Source organism: Pleurodeles waltl, chromosome 1_2, assembly GCF_031143425.1.
Source record: "Pleurodeles waltl isolate 20211129_DDA chromosome 1_2, aPleWal1.hap1.20221129, whole genome shotgun sequence".
Taxonomy (NCBI): domain Eukaryota; kingdom Metazoa; phylum Chordata; class Amphibia; order Caudata; family Salamandridae; genus Pleurodeles; species Pleurodeles waltl.
Genome location: NC_090437.1, coordinates 192,797,277 through 192,817,985, shown reverse-complemented (window position 1 = coordinate 192,817,985; position 20,709 = coordinate 192,797,277). Strand labels below are relative to the sequence as shown.

At 43.8% G+C, this 20,709-nt stretch overlaps 1 protein-coding gene across 1 annotated transcript in view; it reads right to left on the bottom strand.

The window, feature by feature from the left end:
- LOC138299440 (sialic acid synthase-like) overlaps positions 1-20,709 on the bottom strand; it is a 104,507-nt gene that overhangs the window by 34,879 nt on the left and 48,919 nt on the right. The window contains exon 4 of the mRNA XM_069237684.1: positions 4,102-4,256. Coding sequence (XP_069093785.1) covers positions 4,102-4,256 — 155 coding nt within the window. The remainder of the gene's footprint in view (positions 1-4,101; positions 4,257-20,709) is intronic.

Genomic DNA, 20,709 nt, shown 5'->3' with positions numbered 1-20,709 from the left:
AGCTTCTAATGCCAGGTAACACTTGAGCGAGGGTCAGCATCTTGAACATTTCTTTCTTGAGGTAGAAGTTCAATTCTCTGAGGTCCAGGATTGGAAGCAGACCACTGTCCTTCTTGGGAACATAAGGGCAACAGGAGTACCAACCTAAACATCTTGTTTGATTTGGCATTAGCTCTAAAGCTCCTTTCTGTAGGATGGCGAGTTGATCTGGATGGAAATAATGGAGAAGGGAGGGTTGGAGCCTGAAGGAAGTGAAAGGAGCTGCTTCTTTTTATGATTCCGAGTACCCACTGGTACAAAGTAATGACCTTCCAGGCTAGAAGAAAGGAAGATGCCTGCCCTCCCACAGGCTTTGAGTGCGGTTGGGTAAGAAAATAGGTCTGCTGCCTAGTGTTTGCGAGAGAGGAGAAGGAATTTGCTGGGTGGATCCTCAGCCCTTTCCTCTGCTACTGTACTATTTAATTAGCTGATTTTGTTGTTGTTGTTGTTGGGATTGTTAGTGAGTAGGCTTGAGGCTGTTGAAAGGAAAATCACATTGAGAAGTCACAAAAATCCCCAAATTGGCAATAATCTCTCAAAGAGCCGGAAACTGAAGTCCCATTTAGTGGGTTGTGGCTTTGCTGGCCCTGAACCTCTCCCGTGCCGAATCCACCTTATCTCAGAACAGACATGTCCCATTAAATGGGAGGTCCATGAGATTGAACTGGATCAGGAAAGGAGTTCGATGTATGGAGCAAACAATGTCTCTGGATTGAGACGGGGGATCCATTGCTTGAGATACGTAGTCTGGTGTCCAGTCCCAATTTTATTATGTTGTGTGATGCATTATGGGCATCATGGAAACCTCTTGGAAATGCACCCTCATCTCTTCTGGTATGTGAGGGTCCACCATCTGAGCCATATTCTATAAGGAATTGTTATAGCTTGCCAGGAGGGAGGGCACATTCAGAAACTTCAATGCTATTGCTCCCTGCAGAAAAGGTCTTCTTCCCACAGGCCTCCTAGTGACTGGACTCTGAGGGGCCCCAAGAGAAGGTCCCAGCATGATGCTTATATAACCAGGCTTTCAGGAGAGAGATGGGAAGAAAGGGATGGAGGGTTTCTGGGGGCAGGGCAGCAACGAAAGAGACATGTCTGTTGACTGCTGTAGCAGAGGTGGGACTCTCCTATAATGCTACATGAGATCCAGGAGGGCATTGCTGAAAGGCACTAAGGTTTCTGCAACAGCAAGCAACTACTGGCAGGAGGACTTCAGAAGGATTACAGTGAGGATACTGAACTGAACTTCCACTGTCCGGAGCTGATGGTCCAGCACTTCAGCAGCCTTCTTCACCACTGAGTGAAAGGACATCACTTCTGGCATGGCTGGTTTACATATGGCTGGGTCTAAACTGGTATGGCGTGACGAGCAAAATAATATAATTAATTTAGACTTAGATCTGTGACTGGGGGTTTTAGTTCAGCATTCTGTCCATCACCTGTTCTTTTAGCATTCATCATCGACCTAGGCATACAAGTTTGAAGGATCTGAATCCAAACATATTGAGGCTTCTGTTCATATATTTCTCCTCTAACATATCTTTGTGGTTTCCTGTGCAACTTCTTGTGTGGCATGACATCTGGGACTGGCGTCAACATAACTAAATCCAGTTCTGGAGGTCAGGGAGGCTGAGAAAGTGATATGTCATTTGAATGATGAAGAGTGAATATTTGTCCTCAGGTCCCTAAAATGGCAGCCATTTCAAACAGGTATTGATTAATTCAATTTAAATACCTCCACCAAACTTACTTAACACCTGACAAACTGTTTTTTTTCAGTGAAACCCAGGACTGGAGTGTCTCAGGTGGAAGGCAGAAGTTGGAGTCTTCGTCCATACAATTTAGTCTTGCCCTGTAATTAGACCCTTCTGGGATGTAATAGCCCAAATGTTTCAACAAATATTAAGGAGCCTACTAGATTAGACAACCCAAACTAGAAAAAATGAATATAGTTGATTATTAAGGATTCACAGGGGCTGAAAAAACTTGATTGGGTCTCAAACAGGGAAGTGAGGTATCACCCAGAAGTGGAGGAAACATATGCCCGAGCCTATCCCAATGGAGAGGAGGTATGGACATATGCTGCATCCTCAAACTCCTCATTTGTGAATCCAGATTATGTCCCCGCAAACAATTGAGGGTCCGGGGGGGGAGTTGGGCACAGTGTTCCTCCAGGGCACCCCTCATTATCTTGGAATTTCTCCTAACGTAAGAACAAACCTAGGGTGAGAACTGCACCATATATGATCAACATACGTAGAGATGATGCCGATGGCAGCACTCTAAGAACCACAGCTTATATCATGTAGTACAAAATTTTCTGATGCCCAAGGTTCATTAATATTGCTGAATGTTATGTCTGAAAGTAGAAAATCTAGTAAAGACATGTATTAAAAGAAAGTAAAATACTGGATGCTTTCATCATTTCCTGACTAGCACATTTTTCCATGCTGCAGTGTCTCTCGGGCACCCATTGCACCTTTAATGCTCCCATCTGCAGCACTGCAGAGTCATCTGTTTTTCCCACTTTTCGGGGAAGGTTCTGCCCCTCTGGAATCCCTCACATTTATTCTTAATAAGAAGAACAATGCCCCAATATCCTAGTTAGCCACAAATGGTTGAATGCAATATCTGTTCAGTTGAAAATGGCCAATAATGTGCCGCTGCTTAAAGGTCCACGAATCAATATGAGCACATTCCTCAGCCAAATTAAGAGAGATAATGTAGAAGGCTAGCTGTGATATGCTGTCCTGTTTTGCTTAAATCCCTGCATTAACTTAGTTCTGAGTGATGTATATATGTACTTGCCATTACCTTATGAAATCCGAGTAATACTGTATGTTAATGTACTAACAATGTAGTTGTTTGTTCCAGTGTTTTTGCCTCTCTTCAAGTGCAAGGTTTCAAAGTTGAATGCTTCAGTTATACATTTAAACATCAATAAAAAGTGTTAAAGAAAAGTAAGATTTACACACACAAAGGACCCTCAGACTGATGCTGGGATACTAGACCCATAAATGTATCTGTTTGAGAGAGTGAAAGTCGGTGTATCAGTTATTGGAGATGTAACCCAGCAAGGCACGGATAGCAACATTTTCACTTTTAAATTAACATTGTACTTCCTAACAATTGTTTTTGTCAATATTGTCTTTTTTTAACTATGAAATGAGGGATGAATGGGGAATGGAGAACAATTTTCCCTCCCTCTTTTCTCTCCTTTGCCTGCTTCCTTTCATCTCTGCGAATATTCATTTACCCCTCTTGTGCTTTCCCCATTGTTATTCAATTCCTCCCATTTTCTTTACCACTTGCCTTTTGGCATTTGAATCTTCATCTATATTTTGCAAAGAGACCTTCTGGCAGTCATGCATTCTCTTCATTGTACATTCATCCTCCTTTCCCCAGACTCATGGTTTACTTTTTTTTTTCACTTTATCCCCAACTAATTCTTTTCTCATCTCAAATTCAACTGACATCTCAAGCATTAAGCTTACTTTGGCCATTTCTCAGGAATAATTGATGCTTCTTATTTTTCTATCCACTCTTAAATCCTGCCTCCTCCTACCATCACAGGTTTCAGTAGCCATGGAAGACAAACTACCACAACCGGATTCCCAAATCCCCCACTCCACAAATCCATTTGTATGATCTTTTACTTGCAGATGTATCTGTTTTTAATTACTAACATTTCAGCAATTATGTTAACTTTCAGGTTTCCACCACTCAGTCGCCTCCCCTCCCCACCCCCACCCCAAAACAAATCTCTCCTCAGACCCAGTATTTGATACTAGGCTCATGGGTTTTAATTTACTGTTTTATTAAATACTATTTAACCAGCTGTCATCCTTGTCATTGGTAAACTTGGGTTACTGTCATCCAATGTTAGCATTATGAAACTCTGTACTGGAGATTCCAGATCTGGATCCAGATTGGAGATTAATCTGGATGATTTAGTCCCAGTATACAAGGATATGTATGCAAGGACTACAACAATTTCATGCATTATGTTTACTTACATGCATTTTAACGGGTGCACTGTAATCCCCAACCAGTTTTACTGACCTTTATCACACGAAGGTTGACATCTTCAGGCTCCAAGGGGTAGGCACTGGTGCATTGCAGGAAGCAGAAATTTGGATTCAGAGGTTTTACAATCTGATAAACCCGGCGCATGGTGTCCATCGACTGCATGCCACTGGAAATAACCATTGGACGCCCTAGGGACAAAAATAAAAAGTGTGAGCAGTTACTGCAATGTTTTTGATTCATAGAAACTAAAGCCCATATGTGCAGGTTATAAACTGAAAAAAACATTGCAATTTGCAATACAATTCAATATTCAATCTTGAGAATTTATTTATCAATTTAGAAACAACGTTAATCACATACTTAATATGCATAACAATTCTCCCTGAGAAAACTGCATTACATTTGAGCTGGAAAAATACAAGAAATATTATGTTTCTGCACTCAATTAGAAAGATGGTCCTACAGGAATGTGCCTAATTGAAAATCTGGTACTTAGTATGTCTTAGAAAAAGCACTTTGTTTAATTCAGAACATACCTACCATTTCAAAAGATCTGTCCTGGCCACCCATGGTTGAGCTACGACAGAAGACAGCCCTCCCTCTGTGGCTAAACTGGCTATAGCAATATAAAAATATTTAAACATGATACTATGCCTGCCACCCACCAACCATAATTTTTAGGCCTGAGTTAAAAGCATACACAGTAGGGCTTATGACCCCCACGCACAAAAATATTACTCTCTCAGCTCATGCTAATGACTGTTTGGTGAATCATTCCACCTGCTTTGGAGTGTCCCACTCTAATGCGTGAGGGACTATTTTACATCTAAAAAGTACACTCTGCCATGACACGTACAGCAATTTATATCATGTAAGCATGGGCAAAGCCAATATGTCTGATTCGAATGTGGTAATGCATAGGCATTGCTTGCTGTTTGAAGGTGTTAGTACCTTAAAGCCAGACCCATTTGCTTAGCCAATGCTTGATACGTACTGAAGTTTAGACACTATTTGGAGGTACCACAATGAAGTATAATAAAGACGACACTGGGACACTAGGCAGGAAGTTAGAGTATGTTTCGCATTTCCTTGCTCTGCTAAGTGGGATTTCCACTGCTGTACATGTACACTGAAGTATTCATTCAGTCTAGGCATGGCACAGTTGTGCTCCTTATGCTAAATGGAGCTTTGTAGTCTCTGCAAAAGAGCTAACCCATGCTTAAAACAACAGATGGTCTAGCTTGAGTTTGCTGCCATAAGCAACGCTCTTAGTGGTCAACAAAGACCAGTGAGACTAGAGTACAGCCTACCGTGAGAAGCTCATGTACCTTGTCTGTCCCCAACAGAATCCAAGTTTAAACACCTTTTTTTTATTTTTTATTACATAAACAGACTCAATCCCAGAAGAACAGATGCAGTCCATTGAATCAAACACATAATGAAACGTAAATAATGCAGTCATATGAATCCAGGGGCAGCTTTACTAATGCCATTGTCCTATTTTTGCAAGCAACCCCTTCACAGTGTATTGCGAACTGACATGTTACTTACTTTCGATAACTCCTTATCTCGTAGAGATTATAGCAGCAGATTCCTTAAGGAGATTTTCATGAGCAGTACCCGTACATGCTGGTAGATGGCACTGATTGGCTTAACGTCAGTCATCAGTGTTGTATGGACCGGATATGACAACGCGGGTCCTGTAAAGGTGCTACCCAGGTGTGCAGATGTCAGTTTCTTTTCACGACTTTCCCCGCCAGTAGCGCAGACACCCCTGGGTCTGCAAACAAAGTTCAAACTACAAAGTCCTGAAGGACCGAACAGGCTGGATCTGATTGTCCAGGTAGTAATGTTTGATAAACGTGTACAGAGATGCCCGTGTGGCTGCCTGGCAGATGTCCAGGACTGGAACCCTGCATGCTAGCACAGTGGTCACAGCTTTAGCTTGGGTAGAATGAGCTCACAAATACTGTGGTTGCTTTTTAGCCAGTGCGTAGCAGATCTTAATGCAGAGTATGACCCATCTAGAGATGGTCTGCTTCTGTACTGCCAGACCTTTCTTCACACCTACATACCCTACAAACAGTTGGTCATCCAATCGGAAGTCTTTAGTACGATCAAGGTAGAACGCCAACGCTCTTTTTGGATCAAGGCAGTGGAGTCTCTCCTCCTCCTTAGAAGGATGTGGAGATGCGTAAAAAGTAGGCAAAGTAATGGACTGGCCAACATGAAAGGGCATAACTACTTCTGGCAGAAAAGAGTCCCTGATGCAAAGCACAACTTTCTAAGGATAGATAAAAAAGGGTTGGCAGCTTAAATGACAAGGCCTGTAGCTCACTGACTATGGGCAAATGTAACTGCCACAAGGATGGTTGTTTTCAAAGTGAGAAGCGTCAAAGGACAATTGTGGAGAGGCTTGAAAGCAGCACAGATCAAAGGTCAAAACCAAATTCAGATCCCACTGGGGCATAATGATAGGGATGGCGGAAAAAGATGTGTAAGACTTTTAAGGAACCTATGTACATTTGGAGACTGAAGCAAAAAACAGAAAAAGCAGACAAATATCCCTTAAGTGTGCCCAGAGCAGAGCCCTGCTGGGCAAGGGAAAAAATGAACAATAGGACCTCAGAGCAAGGGGTAGGATGGGGGTGGGGGGGGTGTTCCGACTTGTCTGTGCACCATGCCACAAATTTCTTCCAACAACAGGCATATACCATTGTTGTGGAGGGTTGCCTGGCTGCCAAGATACTGTTACAGACTTCAGGAGGAAGGTCAAAAGCTGTCAACTTCTGCAGATCAATCTCCATGCAAGAAGGCAGAGAGTGGACAGGTTCGAGCGTAGAACCCTCCCCTGCTACTGGGGCAGAAGGTCCTCCTGAAGGGACCATCTGATCGAAGGATCGATGGACATGCTCAGCAGCTCGGGATACCAGACTCTCTGCACCCAGTCCAGAGCCACCAACATTGCCTGGGCCGGTCGTTTTTGATCTTCTTTAGAAATCTGGGAAGGAGTGGTATGGATGGAAGGGCATACAGGAGGCCTGAACTCCACTCGAGACAAAAAGCATCTCTGAGTGATTGCCGCCTTGGAAACTCCAATGTGCAAAACTGCTGACACTGCACGTTCTCTGTGGAGGCGAACAGATCTAACCAAGGCTCTCCCCAAAGCTGAAAGATCTTGCGCCGCCTCCGGATGGAGACGCCATTCGTGATCTGCTAGACATTGCTGGCCGAGTTCGTCTGCTCTGGCGTTCAGACAGCCCCTGCCAGAAGCTGAACCACCAGTGATATGCCCTACTGTTTCAGCCATGTCCAGAGGCACAGAGACTCCTATCAAAGGGTCCACAACCCCACCATGCCCTGCTTGTTGCAATATCACATGGTGGTGGTATTGTCCATGAACACCTGTACCAACTTTCCTTTGAAAAAGGGAAGAAAGGCTTTCAATGACAGCCGGATCACACAGAGCTCCAGCATACTGCTGTGAAGTCTAGTTATGCCAGAGACCAGATGCCTCTGATCTTTACTTCTCCCAGGTGGCCACCCCATACTTCGTAGTAACACATCTGTCACTACCGTCAGATCTAGTTGGGGAAGGGAGAGGGATCAGCCTCTGAACCAATCGCGGTTTGTTAACCACCACTGCAGATCTTGTGAAGTTCCATCCGAGATCTGGACCATGTCGGAGAGATTCCCCCGATGCTGTGCCCACTGGAAATTCAGGTCCCACTGCAGAGCCAGAATATGCCATTTTGCATGTTACCAGCAGAATGCAGGAGGCTATGAGGCTGAGCAGTCTCAGAGTCAGTCTCACTGAAATCCAGGATAGAGACTGAAACATTGGTATCGTAGCTAGGGGTGGGTGGTGAACTCCGCTGGCAGAGTTTTTCCCCACTCAGCGCTTAGCTTAGAGCGCGGAGTTCCGAAAAACTCAGCATGGCAGTTTTTTTTCCCTTGTTCGCGCCTGCCAATGTTAAGTTGGCGAGCAAGGAAAATCTTACTCCAGACCACTCCCCAGTGAGATTTCTCAATTCGGGCGGTCACATATGGTGGCTTCCGGTCGTGTTGCGAAACCTTCCCTTCGTGTTGAAAAACCTTCCATTTGCATTGAGAAAGCTGCCGCTCGAGTAGAAAACCTACTAGAGTGACAGAAAAGCAGCAGCTCCCTCTTGCGCTGCGCGTTGTGCCGCTCACACCGATTTTTCCACGCGGGACACACCCAGCGCTAAAAATCTGCGTGGACGGCACAACCTAATGCACTCTGCCGCTTGTGGAACTCCGCGTAGCGTGGCAGAGTTTTTTGGCCACTTACTCCATGAACTCTTCCCAGGCCTAATCATAGCCAGAATATCCTGAACTCACCGCTCTGGAGGATAGGCCGAAAACTGCACTGTGTCCAGAACAGCTCTGATAAAAGGGAGCGTCTGAGGAGGAGTCAAGTAGGACTTTGATGTTTATAGTAAATTCCAGTGAACGCAGGCAGTCTGCTGTAGTCTGGAGATGGAAGACGACAGCCTGGGGAAAACTCACCTTCAACAGCCAGTTGTCAAGATTCGGGAAGACTGAAATCCCATATCTCCGCAGAAGACCATCAACCACGGCCTTTACCTTGGTGAACACCAGAGGGGCATTGGTAAGGCTAACAGGGAGCACAGTGAACTGAATGTGCTTGTGGCCTACTGTGAACCGCAATAACGGCTGTGGGCAGGAGGGGAGAGGATGTGAAAATAAGCGTCCCTCAAGTCCAACGGTACCATCCAGTCTCCTAGGTCCAGGGCAGAAAGGACCATAGCCAAAGTGAGTATCCTGACCCTTTTGAGGAAGATATTGAGGGATCAAAGGTCTAGCATAGGGCGGAGACCCTTGTCCTTTTTGGGGACCAGAAAGTAGTGGGAATAGCAACCACAGCCTACTTCTGGCACAGGAACTCTATGGCTCCCTTGGCCGGGAGAGCCATAGATTCCTCTCACAGAAGGGACAAATGATCCTCTGTCACCTGATTGCAGGATGGTGGCATGGATGGAAGGGAAGTCTCGAAGGGGAGGGAGTAGCCCCTTTGGACTATCTGCAAAACCCACCTGTCTGATGTAATGGATTGGCAGCAGAGCAAGTGATGGCAAATCCTGCTTTCAACTGGCTAATGGTGTGGGAAGAGTCAGACTAGGAAGGTTTAGAGGTGGGTGCAGGAAGATTTGGAGGGGGGGTAGTTGGGAGGGGGAGGCAGACTGACCAGACCATTGGAAACCTGACCCACAAGGTTGGTGGGCCCTGCACCCTCAGCCACGCAGAGGCTGGGCAGCATTCGCAGTACAATGGCTGACTGGGAATGGAAGCAGTTGGAGACACCTTTCGTAACCAAGAAAGGAGTGAAAGGCAGACTGAGGGGGGCGAGGGGCCGCTGCAAGGCCCAAGGACCGGGCCGTAGCCCAGGAATCCTTGAAGTGCTTGAGCGCAGAGTTTGCTTGGTCCCTGAAGAGACAGGTGCCATTAAAGGGCATATCCGACAAGGAAGCCTGGACGTCCGCCGAAAAGCCTGATGCTAAAGTAGGAGTGTTCCCCTCGGAAACAGTGCAGGGATTTATTGACCACGATATCCCGAACGCGCTCCACCAGAACAGATGAGTGCAAAAAGGATTATAGGTTGCCAACCCAAAGTTTGAAAACAAACAGAGGCTAAAGGAAAGGTGGTAGTGATACTGGGAAATCCCAGTGAGAGAGGTGGCAATGAGAAATGAAAGCAAGAGGAAGGATGCCGGCATAGATGGGAATAATATCTACCTATTTCCTAATGATAATACGTATACCCAATTGAAAAGACAAGAATTGTGGGAGTTAAATAAACAGTTTCTGGCACTCAATATAGAGGCATCCTTGTAGCATTTGGCCATGTTGAAAGTACAAAGGGGCAACAATGTTGTTACTCAGGTGGAGGAGCCAGATGCATTTCTGTCAGTGGGTGATGCGCCTTCAGGGTATCAGGGCTCGAAAAATCCACACGACCACTCGTCGAGCTATTTTAAATACTTACTCCTCCCTTCTGTTGATGCTGAACAGGTTTTCTGTTCAGTTGAAAAGTGGAGGGGCAATAAAAGATGCCTTTAATTCTTGTTCTTATGTCACGTTTGCTCTGTGTTCACAGACGGAGGTCAAGTCAGTTTTTCTTCAATTAATTTTCCTTCCGACTGCAGAGTTCCAGGACTTTCTAAGGTGAACCGTGTGACCTGCTGCTTAGAATGTAAAATAAAAGGATATAGGGTATCAGGTTTTTCCTAACACACAACATTTAAATGACTAAGGCAACTGTGCAAACGTTTCAAAATATATTTCAGTAGCTGTGAAAGCCCTTTTTTATATTTCTCTGTGATGAAAAAATATTTTAATAGGATGAAAACAAATCAGAATACTTTACATGTTGATGTGCAAAGGATATATTTTCTGAAAACCAATTTTCACAGACTGTTAATACACTATATAGTCTTAGCAGTAAAGCTGCAAGTTAGTGGAGAGGTTTTTGGACATTTCTTGGAAAGTTACTGTGTGGTTTAGTAATATATTTATTAAAAATGAGTGTTTATACAAACTGAGACACACTTCTGCCCTGATGGCAATGTTGTTAGTAAACTAAAAGAAGTCCAAGGTTATGTGGGATAGACATCATAGGTGTGTGGGCTAGATCCGTGTGATGCATGCAGCAAACTTTAGTCTACTGAAACAAAAGAGTTTTTTTGGTACTACAGAAATGCTGAGCTCACATATTTGAAGGTGCAATCGTACTTGAGAATTAAGAAAAAGGCGACTCTAAACTATTTGCCTAGGAACACACAATTTGAGACCCATTTACGGGTCAAGTACATTAGAGTTAAGCCAAGTAGATTATTTAAGTTACTCGACCTTCAGGTCTAGTGAAATTTTTATGATTTTTTGAGCCCTGGGTGTAGAGGAGCAAAGTTGCTGTTGCGCTTGAAGATGAATGGAGTGAACACTTTTTTGGTTACTGGCCATGAGGAGACATTCCATTCTTGGCCACACTGGGAAGGATGGGTACTAGCCCTGAGATTAAGAGTGAAGTTCTGATTTCATTCTATCCTGAAGTCATCTACCGCTCCTTACTTTTGCTCCTCTTTTCTACCTCTTCCTCAATCTGGGGGAGGCTCCCTAGCTGAACAGATGTTCATATTGAGAGATGCCTTTTTTTTTTTCTTAATGGGAGATTATATTAAGGTTGCACACTTACCTTGAGAGGTTTGTGGATCTTATCAGAATGCCGTACTGTACTACCCAGAGTTGAGTTTCCTCCCAATACTTATAACTGAAATAAACTTGCATCAAACCTCACTCCTTCTCACCCCATCCTTACCTCTTACTTATTTATCTCGCCTCAACCTCACCTTCTTCGTCTCGCACTTAATCTCACTTTAACCCCAACCTACACTCATCAAATCACCTCACTACAATCCATGACAACCAAACTAGTCAAAACACAAACCATCTCCAACTCACTCTCATCCCTTCCTCCTCTCAACCGTATCCACTGGCAAAGCTTGCTTAATATTAAAAGGTACAGAAGGCTGTCAGGATTTCGCTACACAATTAGCAATCTGCACAAGGTCTTATTTTGCAAGTACTAATGGTACAGCAGTTGGTAAATTTGATGACAATATGGTGATGCGCACAGACTGTTATACACAATGCCAGTGCTGCTTGTAGCAGGGCTTTCCTGGTAATAAAAGGCAGGCCTGACTGCTTGCTAACATGAATAAACTAATTCCTTACAGAATGCGTGCAACAGACTTAGTGGCTAGAAAGCTAACAGACAATGATAATTATACCAAATGTGTGCTCAATCACTATATTTTATTCAGAACTGTATTTTGACTTTAGTCGTGTTAACAAAACAGAAACTGGAAACATTTTACTCTCTGAAAGCTGCAGCACTGCATGTAGTGATTACAGACTCAAAATTATCCTGACTTGTACAGATTAGACTTGGAAAGCAGAAAAACTTTACATTTGCTTGCCTTCCATGCACTTCTGCACAACAAGAGGCATGGTCAGTTCTGAAAGCAGCAACCTAAAAGCTTCAAATATGTGCGCCTTCCCTGCAGAGACAGATATAAAAAGATGATAGAATTAGGCGGAGGGGAAGCAGACGCGCCAGTTGTTGAGGTTAAGTGCGCATATCAATTCAGGTGGACAGGGGGCTGGACAACTTGGTATAATACAGCTTGGTTATGTAACTACATAATATGTAAAACATGCATGCAAATTAGGTAGATTTTAGACTAAAAGAGACAGTTTCTTAGCTACTTAAAAAAAAAACAGGGTCCTTCGTATCCAGAAATACCTCACAAGCTTAGAATTAATACCTTCATTAGCCGTTTTCTGTAAGTTAACTTCTCCTGCCACAGAGATTCTTAAAGCACCTCTATCTAATTTTAGAAACACTGCAATGGCTCCTCTATCTCATTCATATATTCAAAACACTGTAATTAGTATTAGAAAAGACAATTAAGTCCCAACCTGATTAAATCGAAACCTCTCTGGAGACAAGTCACTGTGATTAAGATTATCACTTGGAGTATCCCGAAGGCCCTTACCTCATTTGCTGCACTTTCCCTAGAAGACAGTCCCTCTGATACCAAGCAGCTGATGTTCTTAGTCTATTAGTGACCTCTTTCTGCTGTTCAACTGCAAAACGTTAGGGAGATTGCGACATCAAGGTTTCAGGCCATAATTCCTAAAACCTGGTTCTGGTTCAGCTCCTTCGAGTCAAGGGAGCTGCCCTACCTCGAGCGTCTGTTCAAGCTATATTGGAAAGCTAGAGATAAAGAAGATACATGTATTTGTTGCACCTATGTGCAGTGAAATTTTGCCAGCCAACTAGCCCCATGAAAGTGCCTTTTTATTTCTGTTGTAGACATCCCGGGCACATCATCCCCCACATGATAGTATCGCCCTCAACTGCTGGCTTGCTTTTCCTTATACTAAACAACCACTTGCCACCAGTAAGCATAGCCACTACTCTTTTCTTATGTTTTGTTGAAACTAAATGGATGGTGTTAGAAATTAGGTCTCTAGTTCCCAGAAGTATGCGCCCTGTCCAAGTAGGGACCACAATCCTAGTCAGGGTAAGCCACAACACAATCTAAATTATCCAGTGCTCACAGTCCAGTAGATTGGCACAAAGCAGGCAGGAGTAACTTAGAAGGCAATGTGTAAAGTATTTGTGTAATAACTCATACAGTAATAGTGAAAACACCACAAAAGTACTCCACACCAGTTTATTTATTCAGATAAATATTATCTATTTTTCTAAAGACCAAAACTACAAAGGTCCAAGTTACACAGGTCAAGATTTCACTGTTTTGAGGTTTAAATAGGTATAATCCATAGGAATTAATGGATGTATCTCTTTAGCACAAAGTACCTGGGTTATGTCAAAAACAAAAATGATGGGAACCACAGGGGACGTGAGGTGATGGAAAGCAAAGCGATGCATCGATTCCAAATTGCGCAGAGGAGGCAATGCTTTGATTCATCCCAGGCGGTCAAGACGATGCGTCGGTTCCTTACTAGCAGGGGTGGTGATGTGTGGATTATTTCCTCACAGGAAAGTCGATGCATCGATTTTCAGACAAGCAGCCTCAGTTCCTAGCTGCAGTGCGGAGTCAGTGAAGAATTGGTGCCCAAGGACAATGCATGGAAAATTCAGACATACTGTGATAATGGAACCGTGGTGAAACAGTCAGTGTGTTGATTTTTAAGCCACAAGGCAGGGGTTGTGTCGATTGTTCTGGCCCAGCACGTTGAGGTGTGGATTTTCTCTTTTAGGTGAAGTCTTTGATGATCCTGAAACTTCTTAACAGGAGGCAAGCGGACAAGCCCTTGGAGATCACTTGTGGTGCAAAGGCAAAGTCCTTCCAGCAGAGTCAGGGAGGAGCAGGCAGCAGAGCAACAAGCACAAAAAGCAGTCCTTCCAGAAAAGCAAAATTACATTAAGGCACACGCCCTGATATAATTATAAAACATTAATTTCTCTTTGTGTAGTCCATATGCAAAACAATGTTTATTTCACGTTAAATATCCGGCTCCTTTGTCTTGTAACAGCCAGATTCCAATTCAAACTCCAGTCCTTCAACTCAATTCAGCCAACATGGGTTTCGTCTGTTGGGATGTATCCCATTGACTTCATCAGGGCTGTTTATTGTGAAGTCCCAAAAAGTACAAAAGCCAATTATCTCTCACTCCTTGGTTTCACATATCTCAGAGTTATGCATTAATACCCAGATTTAACACCTGCCACAATCCACTGTGTAAGTTCCTATTAATATGATAAGTCTTTTCCCTTTAATTTTAGGAAACTACCAGTAACCTCGTAACCACGAAGAAACATGCAGTGAGTACGCTCAGTAATGCGGTTATAACTCTGAGATATGAGGAACCAAGGAGTGAGATATACTTGGCTTTTGAAATGTTTTGGGACTTCACAATAAACATTTCCCCTAAAGCCACCTGTTGTGTGATATACTTCCAGAAAACCAGTCCAGTTATGTCCTTTGGGCAGCACTGCAATCCTTTTGACAGAGTCCTGTTGTAGGTCCAGAAGTGTCTGATCTTAGGGGGCCACAGACAGTATATATATATATATCCAAATGTGCACTTAAGTGGAGGAGACTTCAAAGAGTGGTTTTGAAGTACACCAGGTGTGTGTGTGTGTGTGTGTGTGTGTGTAGAGGTGTGTGTAGAGGTGTGTGTAGAGGTGTGTGTAGAGGTGTGTGTAGAGGTGTGTGTGTGTGTGTGTGTGTGTCTCTCAGTATGCACATGAATGCAAATGCAGCTGGGTGTCCTGTATTTATGGCTGTCTGGGGGGAATACACAAGGGGAGCTGTCAACCAGCACAGACCACACATGGATTGGAGACAGGCTGTAAGGCACCGAAAGCAGTAAGTGAAGACATGCCTACTTTATAAGAGTGGCTTTTCGAAAATAGTAATGTTAAATCCACCTACACCAGTAAGCAGGATTTCTCACCTACCATTTCAAATATACCAAACATGACAATGCCACTCCTTTCAGATGCAAAACTACCACTTAGAAATATATAAAGGAATTTCCAACGCTGGTCTAAGAGAGGAGCAGGCATGACAATAGTGAAAGACGGCTTTGGGAGTTTTTCACTTCCAGGACATGTAAAACCTACAAGTACATGCCCTGCCTTTTACTTACATAGCAAGCACCCTGGCCTATGGGATACCTAGGCCCTACCTTAGTGGTGAATTATATGTAATAAAAAGGGAATTTAAGGCTTGGCAAGTAGTTTTAAATGTCAAGTTGAAGAGGTAGTGAAACTGCACACATAGGCTTTGCAATGGCAGGAGTGAGGCACGGTTAAGAGGCCACTTATGTGAGTGGCATAATTGGTGCTGCAGGCACACACCGGGCACATGTAGTGCACTTTGCTAGGGACTTATAGGTAAATTAAATATGCAATTGGGTAGGAGCCAATGTTACCATATTTAGGGGGGAGGGCAGAAGTACTTTAGCACTGATCAGCAGTGGTAAAAGTGTGCAGTCTTAAAACCAGCAAAAATTAGATCAGAAAAATGGAGAGGCGCAGGCATAAAGGTGGGGGCAAAACCACCCTAAGGCTGTCGGGTCTAACAGGTGCTGAAAGCCCTTATTCTCAGGTTCCGGTCAGAGGGAGGGCTCGAGTGCAAACTGGTAGCAGACCCCCCCCCCCCTTTTGAAAAGGCAAACTCTGATGGTTTCTGTAAGATCATTCCACACAATCAACCACAGAAGCTTAATTGATTCCCTGCAGCTTTATATTTTGTATTAACTTAGTCCATTTTTAACCCATACAGACCTCTGAATGAAGCCCAACTTCCTACACAAACAACAAAAAATGAAGGCCTAATGTTTGGAACACTAAGCAACCTCTGGCCACCACAGAACTGGCCAGATGTGCTGCGCAGCTTTCCTAGTCCAGTCTTGATTATTACGAAGCTATGGCCATGGCTGCCAGAATGACCCAGCCCGAATAGGTATGCATAGAACTATCCCTTGATAGAAAGATCAGTGCACCTTTCAAATTCTCAAGTTCTAGATCGGATGCCCCTTATCAATCTGCCTAAGTGTCTTAGTCCCACTCTCAAGCACCAAGAACCCATGTGAAGGCGCCGTGTCCTTTGAAGTATTTCAACTTAGATTAGAAACAGCCTATATTAGCAGTAGGAGAGTTTGCCACCACACTCCACCAGGCCCCAACAGATAAATGCACAAAACCCAGTCCCTCTGAAGCAACCCTTCTGACCAGTAACGTGATCCCTCTTACACTTAGTCTGTCCATTGCGCAAAATCCCTCTACGATGTCACAGGTTTCTCCTACTCATACTCTGGGGAAGCTTTGTCATGAAGTAGCAATGCACCACAACCCACTTTCACTGAGTACTCTCAATGCAAGTCAAAAAGTAAGCAAACATTTTTTTTTTGCTTTCCTTCTTGGCTTCCCATAACCAATACTAAACAGTACAAAATCCAAAAGCAAACTCTACAATGCTCCTTTAGAACATCGCCACTGCCAAGTGAAAGATCAGCGCAACTAAGGTTAATTAACCTAATTATGTAATGTAGTCTAGATTTATATACACATCATGTCAGCACAGGGCAGCAAGTAAAGTTGCTGCACTGTGTTGCGTGAACAGGAGAATGCAGAATAGCACCACACCTATTAAGATGTGGTGCTGTTCTGCTCTTCCCCTGTACTAACGATTTTTGGCTGCCATTTGCAAACGCAGACAACCTTAGGCCACAGTTCAAGGGTGTCTCTGTTGTGGTAAGCAGTTTTTGTACAGGAAGGGGTTGCTTCCAATAAAAAAATTTAAAAAAAACTATGCTTTACAGCATTTCACACTTTTCATGTGTGCTGTAGAATGCAGAACACATGCAAAGAGCGGAAACAAGGAGAAATTAAAACATTTGTTAAGGCTGCCTCAAGGAGGCACAGCATTTTCATACAAATCCCTGTCTAAGATTCTTTATAGATTGGAATTTGCATTAAAAACAAAGGATGGTTGCATGGGAACACCCATGACCATCCACAGATCAGCCCCTTGATAGAAAGTATCACAAGGTAGCGCATTAAGTATCTTTAAGTTACATCTGGTTACAATCCAAGGCCGTAAATCCCACCATTACCCTTTGCGTCAAGGTCTGTATTAAAAAAGTTAAATCAAAATTGACACCAAGTGTTTGCAAATCTGGGCCCATGTTAGAAAAAAGGAACATACAGGGCAATCCCTCCAATCTTCCAAGAACAGATTCTCTTCCAAAGCAACAGTTGTAGGTAATGTTGTAACATGATAAACATATTACAAGGATCCAGTCAGTGCAGGCACTTATTGTCGGGTTAGTAGCAAGTATTAACCAACAAAATCCTGCCAAAGTTGTTGTGGGACTGGTATTGGATATTAGCGAGGGCAAAGACAGAAGTAGGAATGTTTTGCACTTCAGCAACTACACTGATACTGTAGATGTCAGGCAGCATTCCACTTCGACACAAAACTGTGTTCTGCAAAACACAGTTAAGTGAATGAACGAATATCATGCAACAGTCACTTGACAAAATGGATATTGTTTTATATTTGACAAATCACTGGTAATTTGTGCGCAGCCATACTGAAACAACTGGCTCAATAAAGTCACACATAAGCTGCAGCAGAATGACCAGGCACCGTCTCTGCACTAAGCCAATAATGCAGAAAGGTATTATTTCATCCAGGTGGTAGGTTAGCAAAAAGCATTGGCATAGCCAATAGGTCGCGCCTATGAGGCAATCAGAGAGCTAGTGTCAGTCTTTTAGCCATGTATTGTGGAGTGGTGTATGTGTTGTGCAATTATTCAGGTTGCATAGAAATTGTTTGTTGTGGAATTGTGTAACATGAAATTGTGGGGTGCTGAGGGGAGTTATGTATATTGGAATCATGCGGCATGGTGTGCAGTGGAATTATGTGGATAGTAATTGTGTGTTATTGAGTGTACTGGAATTATGTGAAGTGAGACTGATATGGAGTGTAAATATTGTAGTGTTATTGTGTGTCATGGAGTGGAATTATACGGTGAGGTGTATTTTATGACATGATGTGGAATTTTGTGTTGTGGACTGAATATATGTTGCATGTAACAGAATTGTGTTGTGGATTGGAATTATGTGGTTTGGCGTGGAATTATGTGGCACAGGATGGAATTGTGGCACAGAAATGTGTGGCCTTCAGTGACAATATGTTGAGTAGAATTATGTGGCACACTGCAGAGTGTATTTGTGTGATTTATATGGCACGGAGTTGATGTATGTGGGGTGTATTTATGTAGTATTGAGTAGTGTAATTATGTGGATTTGAATTATGTAGTGTTGAATGGTATGTGGAGTGTAAATAGGTTGCGTGGCATGGAATTGTATGGCGCTGAATTGTGTGGTGCAGACTTGTGTGGAATTATCTGGCATGTGTGGAGCGGAATTATGTGGAGTTTAATTATGTGTTTTGAAGTTGAGTGGGTATATGTGGAGTGTAAATATGCGGCTTCAAGTGGAATTATGAAGGTTGTAGTGGGATTATGTGTAGTGGAATTATCTGGAGTAGAACTGTGTTGTGTGGAGTGTAATATGGTTTGGTGTGTAATTATGTGGAGTGGTATTATGTGAAGTGGTATTATGTGGCACAGAGCGGAGTGGAAATATGTGCAGCTTAATTTATTGGATTTTAATTATGTGGCATCAAGTGGAATGATGTGGAGTGGAAGTGTGTGTAGCTGAATTGTGTGGTGTGTAATTATGAGATGTTTAAATGTGTGGTGTGTAGTGTAATTATGTGGCCTGGATTTTGTGTGCTGTTGCAATGTGTGGCGAGCCATTATGTGGATTTGAGTGGTTGTATCTACTGCAGTACACAGGGAGCAACCCTTATGGGACGTAAGAGGATATTCCTCTTTTGTGACCTCTCATGCCCCCTGAAGGTGTCACCCAGCAGCTGTTTCAGCCTCCTCTAGGAGAGTGAGCAAGTCTTAAGATGACTCCAGCTTCAGGCGGCTGGATTTATTACCGCTTTGAAGTTTTAATGTGGGCTCTGCTCGGGGAGGGGGAGCATGGTGATAAAAGTTGACTCGAGGTAACGCCTTTGGGGCTGTGTCGAATGAGGTACGCATCTCATCATGCTGTATTGTTAAAGTTAAATCTGCTTGCCCTTCTTTGTTTATACAAGTATTGAGGCAGAGGTGAAAATATCCATGTGCAAGCTTTCAGAAGGCCAGCCAGCCTATATTTACGCTGACTTGATGTGGACTAGCCTGTTCTGCATCCAGGGGCGGCTCCTCCGTTAGGGCAGAGGAATGTCACATACTCCCCCACGCCTACAGCAGAAGCTGCAAAACTTTCACAACAAAGGAATAATAAACTATGTTTATTATTCCTTTGTTGTGAAAGGGGCGGGGCATCTGGGGTGGGGAGCTGTGAGGGGGGAGTGCTCAACACTCCCCCCTCACTGCGCATGAATGTTTGGCCGGCCAAACACACATGCGTGGTAGACTCTCTCCAGCCCGGCAAATGAGAGCCCACATAGGCTCCCAGCCTGCCTGGGAGCACCCAGCCAGGGCGCTCGCAGCCAATCCGGACGCTGCTTTGAGCAGCATCAGGATTGGCTGCAGGGTAGGCTGGGAGCCTGTGCCTGCGGCTAGCCTGGGATAGGAGGCCTTGTAAGGTAAGGTAAGCTTTTAAATTAATTTTTTAATTTAATTTTATTAAATTTTGTAGACTCCCCCTCATGCGCCGCACCTGCCCCGCTCCTTTCAAGCGAAGTGAGCCGCAACTGTCTGCCTCGACTGTAGCGCAAAGTAGCCAGGCATTTATTAAACAACTAGAAAGCAGACAAGAGCATACAGATGAGTTTCAGAGCTGTGTTAGCCATCCAAGGAAACGTGACAGGCATCTATTTCATACGGGCTCATACAATAAGGATTGCTGATATAAAGGCAGCACCTGCATTACCACACTACATTCACATGTCCTCGAAATTCAAATGATACAGCATTATAAGGGAGGAAGCCTGATCTACTTAGTGTGGCAAGGAACTATGCAACAGTTTATTGGACACAGCACTGTGTTTTCAAGAGCACTTTTACGCTCTGTAGGTTAGTGGGTGCAAGGAGGCTAGAGACACTAGGGTTTGGTATGTTGCTAAGCTAGGCAGGGTTTCATGGAGGCAGGTTGCTTGGCCAGGAGCATGGACAGGAGGGAACATAGTCATGCATGGCTTCAGCAGGGGGCACAAGCAGGTAAATACCAGGTTTAGTACAGGGGCGCCGTTGCAGAGCTACTGGAGGACTCCACGTTGAAGCTGCTGATGTCTAAAAGCGTAATCTTGCCAAAGAGGATCCTGTTCACAAAGGGCATAGAGGACAGCTAGTCCACCTGAAAATGCAGCCAGAATTTGAACTTTTCTGCTTAATTATCATGAAAGTCTTTACTGTGGGCAAAAGAGCCGCTGGGACCCTTACTGGGGCGGATAGCAGTCCGGTTAAGGGCAGACCGGACTGGCAGTCCTCAGAAACTGTTTAAGAATCTGACTCCTGGCCTCCTTGGGTCATTTA